The following is an 11,712-nucleotide window of genomic DNA, read 5'->3' on the forward strand; positions in this document are numbered from 1 at the left end:
TCTGCTGCAGTCCTTCTTCAAGGCAGGGATCCACCTCTGCCTGCAATGTAATTTCTATTGCCTTTACAAAGGCACCTGTGGCTCTCAGGCCTAGCTCTCTTGATTTATTCCAGGGCTAGAGGAATCATGCAGCCTGCCAACAGGTATGACAACTCTGTGGATGGAATCTCTAAAAATCCACACAGGACACCGTTCCAAATGGAACTAACATACACAACTTTATTTTTTCTTGGGACTGGCCTAAATGCTCCTTACATGTAACTTATGGTGACAATTCAATTCAAAAATACAAATAATCAAAACACATCAGAAAACATACAGGGAATTATAGAAACACAACAACATATCTACAAAGGTGTGGGGAAGTCAATAACCAACACAAAATATCTCTTCTGCCTGCAGAAATAGCAATATGCAAATCTACCTGAATAGGCAAATTAACCAGCCTTGCTATTCAGGTAGTGCATATTGCTATTGCTACCAACAGAGGGCGCTTTACAGGCTTCATTACCAAATCCACTAGTTGGTAACAAACATCAGCAAGACAGGAGAGCACACAAAACAATTAGCAATATACAAACACATTATAAACACCTTGCAGCTATAATGGCCACAAGGTGACTTAGACAAAGGTGTCCTTCTGCTCCCAGTGATGGTGACTAACATCACAACCACTATGCAAGTGGAACTTTGGGGCGACAGCAATAATATCAAAGTGCGATAGGCTTAACTTGCTGGACTTGAGTCTTTTTTACAATTACTGTGTAACTATGTAACATAGCAAAATATAACTTTGTCAAAACAGTCTGTTTTTTTTGTGCAGTGGAGCTTTTCTTTTCAAATAGTTTTTATTAGGTATTTAATATTATAATAAAAGAAAAATGACAATAATTTAATAAACTATAATAAAAGAAAAAAATGGGAATGGGAAACTTGGGGGAAGTATCCATCCGAATTTATGATATTTTTGTGCAATATTGATAAGTCTATATTTATCGATGATAATAAAACAATTATTATATATCTAAGTAAAACGAATAAAACAAGTTTGTACAACTAATAATTTCCAGTTTGAATATCTTGAATTATAAACACTAAGATTTTTTTAACCTTGTTTTCCCACCTAGTCCAGAAATAATGAAGCTGATCCCATAATAAAGGTGGCTGTCTAATAGCCATCTCATACGATGTGTTTTCTACTACTAACAATCAACTATTGAGGGTATAGGAGGGGGATTTCCAATATCTGGGAAAGTAGGATGTGGCGGCTATAAGAATATGTCCTATGATTAGTCTGTCTACTTTATTAACAGATTCTGGAAAAAGGTTGAAGAGCCCGAGTTCTGATGTAAAGACGGTAATATTTGGGTCAACAGTTTTAACAATTTTATGAATATCACTCCAGAATTTAGCGAGTTTAGGGCAATACCACCAAATGTGTAACATGGTACCCATCTCATCACACTCCCTCCAACATCTGTCTTTCTCTTTTGCTAAACACTATAACTGTAACATAACGAGGCATTTTCATTATATTATAAAGAAATCACATTATTCATTCTGAATGGTAAACTTTGGTCCCTCTAAATATTGTAAAAAATATTGTATAATTTCTCTGCCACAAATACCAGAAAATATATTATTAGGCTGTTGCATATCCCTTAAGCTAACATTCACTGCAATGAATAATGTCATACTATTGAACAGTACTTTTATTATTTCACATTAAATGCATCATTCAGGCTCTGTATCGCTTGTTCTTTGTTTATTTGTGTCCACTCCCATGGCAGTTCAGCCGGTTCGGCATTATATTCTGCTGCAAACTGCTCATTAAACTTCACAAAAACGTATTTCCAGTAATCAGAGGATTCAATGCTGGGATCTGGCTGGATCGACCAGTCTGGGTAAAATGTACGATATTCCTTGTATGGGTGCCATTCCCCTTCTGTGTCTGCATTTCTAAATCTTCCATTGGACACAACATTGGTAGAGCATATGTTTTTGTTTAAAATGTTGGTGTGTACATTTCTGTATTTTCCCAATCCTTGAGGTCTGTGAATGGATGCAAAATGATGGGAATGTTCGACACCCCCAGCCTCACAGGGGACTTTACAGAACGGACACTGCTCCCCACATCCCATCACCTTCTTTAGCAATTCATCATGTGGCTTCAGTGTGACCTTGGAGAGAATGGACTCAACATCCAAATATTTCACTTCAGATAGGATTTCTGTTTCTGTTTCTGAAAGAAAAGTCTGAATGTCACCAGAAAACTGCTCCACATCTGCATTGTTCCCAAAAGCGATCATACACATCTCACTCTGTGAAATTACCAATTCATTTTTTAATTCTTCACAAAAGTATTCTACAAGGTTTGTGATAGATGAACAGTTCAGACATTTTTCTTCTCTAAGAACATTTTTGATTTTTTTAACAATCTCAAAGAGTATATTTTCTTGTAACGTTTCTAATTGTGACGATTTATTGTATTTATCTGAGATGTGTGTGAATATCCAGCTTTGTAAAAAACGCTCATATGAATTTATGTACTTTATATAATTGCTAAATTCTTCAGTACCTGAAAGACTCTCCAGCACCGTAGCTTGAAAGAAGGATCGACTTTTAAATATGATATTGTCTGAACTGCTTAAGACATCGTCCACTATGTCTTGTCCGAGATGTTTGTAAATGTATTCAGTTAAAGCCGGTTTCAGGCAGAGATAACAAAAGTCCTTTGCTCTCGCCTTGCTTTCGTCTTTCTCTTGGTAAATGCTTAGAAACATTGCAAGATACTGAGGTTTTAACTTGTCTAGACAGGTGTTTGTGTCATTTTCTTGGATGTAATTATCATGCATCCTTTGAAACCTCGGAGCAGCTCTTCTAGTTATCAAAAGTTTTATATCCAGCATAAACGTAGAGGAAGTGTGCATTTTTTTAACATCCTTTTTTTCCAGTTTTTCATCAATCAAACGTAATAGTTCCTGACAGTAAGTGTCATCATAGTCGGATGCGATGTTGACTTTCTCTGTAACATATTGATCACACATCTCAATCAATGATTTAGCAAACTCTGATACCTGTTCAGAATGTTCTTGTTTGGTAAAAAACTTGATGATTTTTTTTAAAAAAGAGTCATCAATATAATGTTTCTTGAAGCTAAATTCTGTGTTTTCATGTTCATGTAAATCTGTCACTTTTAGTAATACATAATTTATTTCCGAACCTTTGTTACTCATGTTATTGTGTAGCTGCTGTAGAACAGATTGACTTATATCACGTCTCTTTAAATTATCAATCTGTAAATCTGAGATCGTTATCCCCCACATAGCCTCAAATTGCCCCTCTAGTTCCGAAATACTAATCTGATGATTCCTCTCCCTGCATATCTGCAGAAGATTCATAACTTTATCTTCAATCATTTTCTGATATTTATTCTGGATACCCTGAATCTCAAACTTCCCTTTCTGGATATGAAAAGCTTCATTACACTTGTTAATGGCATTCCTTTCAAGTTCCTTTTTTAGAAATTCTACACTCAGAAAAAAATCTTTTTTGTATTTTTCGATAAGATGTACATTTTCAGAATTATTCTCAAAATACTTTTTTAGTGACTCTGACAGTTTGTTTTCTTCCTCAAACAGTACCTCGTTTAGCTTGTTCTTGTAACAGGAAAATGTTTCATTATTTAATTTATCTGCGGACTGATTCTTAATTAGTGTCTCTGTGGTAATCAACCAGCTATGCACGGCTTTGGTAAAGTCCCATTCCCATTGAGAGAACTGTATGGACAACTTGTTATAAGCTTCAGCCACCAGACTGTTTCTGAAACTGAACAAAAATCTTTCATGTTTCACTGCATTCCACAAACTGTTTATCCATGTGATAAATTCTTGAATGTTCATAGATTTGTTTGTAGACTTACATGTTTTCATGAAATTCAATAAATATTTTTTAAGTACAGAAGTACTTTCACTATACCCAGAGTTAACGGGAGCCATGGGTGGAACTCCATGCCACAAGCCAGGGATATACCAGCTGTCATTCTCTATGTCATAGTCCATCACATCACTAAATGTTGTTATTCCATATTTTTTTTCCATATTTGCAGCTATTTTAGTCATTTCATCCAACTGCTCTAGCAGTTTCTTTCGGTCTCTTGCATTCTTCTCATGAGCGGACACATCATTCACATTCTGATGAACAAATTGGCATTTGGGTTTCTTTCCTATTTCTTTCATTCTAAGAAATGCATGGACCACGATCTGCAGAATATCTTTCATTTCTGCAGTGTTCTCCATGGCCATGTTAATTAAAGTGATATCACTCAGCCCAACTACTAACGTAGCTAATTCATTGTCATGTTCATGACTGTCCTCCAGAGAAGCCAATTCTGGAGCTTTCAGACCTTCAGTATCAATCACCAGAATAAAGTTACAGCCCATCTCCTCCTGGAACTCATCTTCTACTTTAATAAGTGTCATGAAAGCCCCTCGTGTGCATCGACCACTGGCCACTGGGAACTGCAAACCAAACATGGTGTTCAGAAGGGTGGATTTCCCCGTACTCTGAACTCCCAGCACAGTGATTACTCTCATTCTGCATCGTCCTCCTGTCTTGGTGTCCAGCTCAGTCAGGACATCAGTTATCCACTGTAGGGAGATGTTGGAGGCATCTCCATCAATCAGCTCCAATGGAAACCCACCCCATATGAGGTCAGCAGCTATTTTAGGGAGTTTCATAAACTGTTTTTTGTAATCCTGATTTTTTTTCCCACTATACAAAGAATGTTCTGCCTCATAAAATTGTCCCATTTCACGCAGGAAATGTTCAATTCCCAATGAGCTGTCAGATATTTTTTGATCTAAATGTTTCAGTTCTTCTTTATTGTTCTGTGGATTGTTATATTTCTCTTTATATTCTGCCTGTAGTGTTGACAGATTATTCCGAGCTATGGAATCAAGTTCAAATTTCATCCATTTTAAAAAATATTGTTTTTCTGTCTGTGACAAATAAACAATGGCATTAATAAACAACATTATTCCCTTGGGTAAGTCGTGATCATGTTGCTTCTCACGCAGTGAAATGCGTTGACGTCTGAGTTCACTTTGATATTTTTGTGTATCCATTGTTCCTTGGTTTTTCATTCTGCACATTTCTTTTTCTATTTGTGACACTTGTTTCCATAGATCTCCCTGTAAACTCATTGTTTCTTTCTTATACTGTATCACATCTTTGATTTCTCCAGTTATTTCCAATACATGTTCTCTGGCTTTTTGACATTCCTCAGAGTTTTCATCCACACAAATATCAAGTCCGTCGATCTGTTTTTCCATACTTTGCATTGTTGTTCTTTTGGGATTGTTCATTAAAGAAAAATGAATACATGACTGAATTCTTTTCATCAGAGCTGTATCATTGTCTGTATTTTTCTTTACTATTATATTTATTATATCAAGCTTTAGAACAGATATTAATTTTTGCAAATTTTCACGTGTCTCCATGTTCACATCTTCCCTGGATCTAGGGGTGATAATAAAATAGTATATTGTGTCTTTGCTATTAATGTTTGATAACAGTCTGAATTCTCTCTCCCCGATGCTCTCAGTAAATATAAACACAGCTGATGAGACCCGGGTTAGGAAGATGAACTGTGTCCAGTTAGACTCCAGGTCTCCTCGTAGGTTGGTCACTGCAATCGGCTCTGGGAAAATGTCAGAACTTTCGCTACCAGAAGGAAAATACCAGGACATTTCCACTAGACCGTTAGATATCTTTCTTTCCATGTTACCTCCATGCATGTTGTCATGAATGAAGAAGTCTAGGTTCTGCTGAGCTGGGCTAAGAACCTGATTCAGGATTTTGGATTTAGATAGTTTGGTTTTCCCCAGTCTAACAAAAGAGAAGGTTGACATAGGAATGCTCACCACATTTTCTTCCATGAACCCTTTACTGGTGGCTAATGACTGAGGTCTCCACCTTTTCACTATATCTCTCAATGCCCATAACATAAGCATGCAACATGGTGAATCATTGGCAGGTAGCAGCAGAGGAACAGCAAACTGGCACATGGACATTTTTAAAACAATTTCCTGCTGCAGAAAAGTATCAGAGCAATGCAGTAGAACACATAAAACATCTAGAGGATTAAGAGAAGAAGAGTTAGCTTTTTCACCATTACTATAAAAAATCGTAGACATTATTGTATCTAAACTGTTGTGTTCACTTGGTCCCCGATTATGTGGATATTTATCACAGTGAGTGTTTCTGGCAGTTCTGTTTAGAGCCAGGAGTTTATGTAAGAAATTCCAAGGAATATCCTGTATATTTTGAGAATTAATGTCTACGTAATTTTCTTTCCCTATATTCAGAATTCTCTTCAGTGTGAGCTTTGAATGTGCGGTGTGTCCCATCCCCAACTGCTGTAAGAGCTCCTCAAAATGTTTTCTTTTGTCTGTGAAGGAAAGATAATGTTTTGTTATAATCTTTACAGAGGGAAACGAGACAATTACAAGTTATAGGTGATCATAGGGGACAAACTCAACCTCATAACTTTTAAAGTACTAACTGATTTAAGAAAAAAAAAACCCATGAGCTCCTAGAATATCCTACTGGATTCTCGGTTAAATGTTTGCTGTCAACAAGAGCTTTACTAACTTTCAATTTACATTTCAAACTAATGTAAAACTAATTTAGCCAATAAAGACTCACAAGTCTACCACATACACACTCAGTACACAACATTTTGTAGGGCAAACTTCACGAGTGCTTGTTAGCAGACATAGAGGAAATAGTACTCTCAGTACAATAGGTACAGCCTTCATAAAACAGATTCATAATGAAAATATACAAACAATATTCTGGCATTTTTTCCACAAACAGGAATTATTATTATTATTTTTATATTTCAAACAAACAATTCCAGCAGGTTCCCCAAAATTACTCCTTACCTATTTGTGTTTCCAAATACATGTTGTGGCTAAAATATTTAACATTCTGTTCAAATAATTTTAGATTAGAGATAATATAAAAATGTTTCTTTTGTCTCTCCAAAGCTTCTGTAAAGAATCAATGAGTAAAACTGGATATATATTTTTTTTATATAAATTCATTTATTTTAGGAATCCACGTGAAGCAATCTAAATGTGCTTGACTTGCACAACATTTATCATATAGATACTATTCCATTTTTGCTTTATGTTTAAAAAAAAACATGCATTGCTGAATATAGGAATCTTATGCATTTCAAGTTGTTAATCTGAGTTTCACTTGTAAGTCAGTAAAAAGATGTGTGCTGTTTCCAAATTAACTGGCTGCTATTAACAGAGCCAGGAATAAAGCCCAGCATGAAACAGGAAAGAAATGGTCGTCGACATTTTATAATAACAAACACTTTAGCAAAATTGTGTGGGGCCTATGTATAACAGGAATGTCTACAACATATGTTTAAAATAAAATAGAATACTTCTTAAAAAAAAGTATAAAATTGCTTAGGGTCTATTTAGAGAGGCCATAAGAAATTCTGGGGTCCCTAGCACAGCCCAAGGACCCCATGTCTGCCCACAGGGTCCACCCCAGAGTCCCACCACAAAGATCAGTAAAAGCAATGCAGTGTGTGTTTATATTGAAGGCAGTGTGTGTGTGTGTAGCGGATGCAAGGTGTGTGTATGTGTATAGTGAATGCAGAGAGAGTGTGTGAGGAAAATATAAGCAGTGTGTGTGTATAGTGGATGCAGTGTCTGGGTGTGTAGTAGGTGCAGTGTCTTTGTTTGTTTAGTGGATACAGTGTATGTTTGTGTAGTGGATGCATTGTCTGTGTTTGTGTATTGGATACAGTGTGTGTGTGTGTGTTTGTGTAGTGGACACAATGTCTTTGTTTAGTGGAGGCAGTGTATATAGTGGATACAGTGTGTGTTTATGAAGTGGATGCAGTGTGTAGTGAATGTAGTGCCTGTGTTTGTGTAGTATGTCGTGAATTAAATTTCTGTTTTTGTGTAGTGGATGCATTGTTTGTATTTGTGTAGTGGGTGCAGTGTGTCTAGTGGGTGCAGTGTTTTTTGTGTGCTGTGGATAGTGAATGCAGTGTGTGTGTTTGTTTAGCAGATGTAGTGTGTTTGTAGTGAACACAGTGTGTGTATTTGTGTAATAGATGCAGTGTGTGTTTTGGTAGTGTGTAATGAATGCGGGCCGGGATGAAGTGGATTTGTTTGTGTGTTTATGTAATGGACATAGTGTGTGTAGTGGGTACAGTGTAGGGGTTTGTGTATTGGATATAGTGTGTGTGTGTCATGGACGCAGTGGGTATAGTGGATACAGTGTGTGTTTGCATAATGGATGCAGTGTGTGTAGTGGATGCAATTAGTGTATTTGTGTATGGGGATGCAGTGTGTATAGTGGATGCCGTGTGTGTTTGTGTAGTGAATGCAGTGTTTTTGTTTGCGCAGTAGATGCATTGTGCGCGTTTGTGTAGTGGACAAAATATGTGCAGTTGATACAGTGTGTGTCTGTGTAGTGGTTGCAGTATGTGAAGTAAATGCAGTGACTATGTTTGTGTATTGGATGCAGTGTGTTTGTAATGGATGGAGTGTGTATAGTGTATGCAATGTCTGTGTTTGTGTAGAGGACGCAGTGTGTGTGTTTGTGTTGTGGATGTAGTATGTTAAGTGAATGCAGTGTCTGTGTTTGTGTTGTGGATGTAGTATGTTAAGTGAATGCAGTGTCTGTGTTTCTGTAGTAGATAAAGTGTGCACATTGAATGCAGTGTCTGTACTTGTGTAGTGGATGCACTGTGTAGTTAATACAGTGTGTGTGTTTGTGTAGTGAATGCAGTGTTTGTGTAGTGTATTCATTGTGTGTGTTTTGTAGTGGATGACGTGTGTTTAATGGATACAGTGTGAGTTTGTGTAGTGGATACAGTGTGTGCAGTGGATGCAGTGTCTGGGTTTGTATATTGGATGCAGTGTCTGTATTTGTGTAGTAGATGGCATGGGATAAGGGCTGCGGGGGGTGGGGGTGTGGCCAGGGAGCAATGACACTAGAATTCCTGATGGTCCGGTGGCACAGCAGGTTGTAAACTGAAATGGGGGCCCAAGAGTTTCATCTTCCACCTCCAGCAGCCAGGCAGCAGGTCTTATCCTTCATTTGCGAGCCCGATATGTGTTGCGTGCCACGCTGAGCTTTGACATGGCTCTGATAGCCATGGCTTATGATAGGACACTTGGAGGGTCCTGGGCCACCACTTTAGTATACTACACAGCAGGAGCTGCAAGTATTTACATATATACACAATTGGGTATAGGTCACACTGCGCCCCGTACAGCTATGCTGGCTGATGGCGGCCCTGAGTCTATTAACCATGTGTTCTTGTGAATGTCTTTCTCTTCTCTACCTGGTGTGCAGAGGGATGGAGAATAACACATTCCACAAGTCTCCTAGCCAAATAATAGCCAGACTAGGGCATGCACATATTGTTTTAATTGGCATAGGGCTGGAGAATTTCGGAACATCCAGCTCCTTGATCCCATAAACATGAAACTACCTCTAACACACCATGTATACGCTTCCCACCCTTCCACCATCAAGAAGCCTACCCATTTCTCCCTGTAATAAATTTTACTAAGGGGTATGCAAACTGTCTAAAAAACACAAAATAATATCTGCCTCATCACTCGTGTGTCTTGCAAGGACTGGAATTCCATTGGAATTATTTCTCCTTAGCTGGCCGATTTTTTTTTATCACTTAATTACCCCAGTTAGTAAACAGTATTTTTGCATCACTGTTTTCTGCAAAGACAAAACATTCAGCTCTAGGACAGCAAAAACACAGTTCTAGCAAAGCAACCTGTAAATCGGGAATAAACTGACAGAGTAATTGAAAAATAGTCTTCCTCAATTTCCCAAACTCCTAATTTAGTGAATGACCCTTCCATTGATCATGGCAGCATGATGGAAGCTGGATGAAGCTACGTTGCACAATGGGGTTGGGACTGAGTGGCTTTAGCTTTAGAGATGGGTTTCTTTTGATACATTGATGATAACAGGGATTTTGTAAACCTGTAGGTCCAAGTTTTGAACATGTTTAGTCAAATGTGATTACCTTCAAGCCTAAATTAGACAACATTCCACTTTCTCAAAGTAACACCTTTATGGGTAGATGACATTTATTTTTCCGTATATAATCATGAAGTGTGGTAATGATGAAGATTACTCACTTTCTGGGAAGTATCCTATAAGGTTCTGTAAGTTTGGAAACCTGGGTATCATGTTCTCCAGGTGTTTGAGGAATTTCTCACAGGCTTGTTCTCCTTTCTCAAGCATGAAGTTCAATACTTTCTCTGTCCTCTCTACTGGGCTTTTAACTGCATTGAAGTTAATATATTCTTCTAGAGATATCAAATAGAGAGAGCTGAGCTCGTCCAACAAACCATTCGTATCTTCTTCAAAAACTTCTATTAACCACCACCTCAATCTGTGAATGATCATAGACGCTCCCCCAACGGGAATATCCATAGTTGCAGACTGAAAACAAATAGACAAATAAATTATAGATCTATCAATAAAAAATACCAGAACAAAGTTTTTTAAAAAAACAATGCTTCCACAAATACAACCACAGACAAATATATTATTAACATCATTTTTAAAATGTTGACCTTCGTAAATATTTCTGAATTGGCCAGGAATGTATTAAGCAGCAGTCATCCCACAGAACAATGATCGATTCACTGAGAACATGAAATGAAACTTTAGGATATACACTGAATCCTATCAGTTTCGATTTATGCACGTGAAACGAGATTTAATTATCTACAGGAAATATTTTGATATCAGAGATGTAGCAATAGCAGCTGCAAGGCGTGTAGTTATGACTAATTGGTCTTTAAATCTGGGCATTTGAGGTGAACTCCTTTGAAGCCTGTTTAATCAGGCTCATACAACCACAAACCTCACCCTAGTCTCAGACTACCTAAAGATAACATTATCTATGGTTTCAATGTGAACCCCCTTCTCCTTCTATTTCTCATTTTCACTCTACTAATAACACTAACATAAATAACACTCTGTTACTAATACATATGTGTAAAACCATATCAGGAGAGAAAAAGAAGCATAATCCTAAGTATTATGAGTTTGAGTTTGATTATGTTTTTGTATATGTGAGTGAATGAGTGAGTGAGTGAGTGTGTGAGTGTGTGAGTGAGTGAGTGAGTGAATCGGTAAGCGATCATGTAGGTGTGCTAGAGTTATTTAGACTATGTGTTCCAGATTACAGACATGAGTAAAGAAGTTTGTGTTTTGGAGTGAGAAAGTGATTGTTTGACTAAATCGGCTTGAGAGTGGTGTTGGAATAAGGAACAGTCTATTAGACAGAGAGACAGACAGATAATACCTTGAGTCTATGAATCCTGTACAGTGTGATAGCAGAGATTGACTGGGAGACGTTGAACTGGTCAGACGGTGCTGAGCAGCAGGCTTACTGAACCAACTGGAAATATGAAAGTAAATGTTCTGATTTATATAGGCTCTTTCAGTTTCATTTCCTGGACCGGGAATAAAAGTTTCAATTTGTACACTGCATATTTTGATAAGAGAGGCATAACAAGAGCAGCTGCAGAGCTTGCAGGTATGACTCAAGGACAGATACATCAAGCCATTAAGTGAGAACACTACTAACAGAGTTATTCACTAATGCTTGAAAGGCCCCATAATAATGGG

The 11,712-nt window shown here is 37.5% G+C and overlaps 1 protein-coding gene across 1 annotated transcript; it reads right to left on the reverse strand.

The window, feature by feature from the left end:
- Positions 1 to 1,617: 1,617 nt before the first annotated feature.
- LOC134571013 (up-regulator of cell proliferation-like) lies at positions 1,618 to 11,464 on the reverse strand. The gene is made up of 3 exons (XM_063429046.1): positions 11,387 to 11,464; positions 10,209 to 10,515; positions 1,618 to 6,451 (listed from the first exon to the last, which is right to left on the reverse strand). The coding sequence occupies exons 2-3, from the start codon at positions 10,504 to 10,506 to the stop codon at positions 1,716 to 1,718; spliced, it is 5,034 nt and encodes a 1,677-aa protein (XP_063285116.1). The 5' UTR covers positions 10,507 to 10,515; positions 11,387 to 11,464; the 3' UTR covers positions 1,618 to 1,715.
- Positions 11,465 to 11,712: the final 248 nt, after the last annotated feature.

This window comes from Pelobates fuscus, chromosome 8 (genome assembly GCF_036172605.1).
Source record: "Pelobates fuscus isolate aPelFus1 chromosome 8, aPelFus1.pri, whole genome shotgun sequence".
In the NCBI taxonomy this organism is placed as follows: Eukaryota; Metazoa; Chordata; class Amphibia; order Anura; family Pelobatidae; genus Pelobates; species Pelobates fuscus.

What these genes read in the sequence shown, in the direction of transcription:
- LOC134571013 (XM_063429046.1), bottom strand. Translation starts at nt 10,506, where the DNA reads ATGGATATTCCCGTTGGGGGAGCGTCTATGATCATTCACAGATTGAGG. An exon ending in TATAGGATACTTCCCAGAAA is followed by an intron (nt 6,452 to 10,208) that starts GTGAGTAATCTT and finishes TTTCCTTCACAG; the next exon opens with ACAAAAGAAAACATTTTGAG.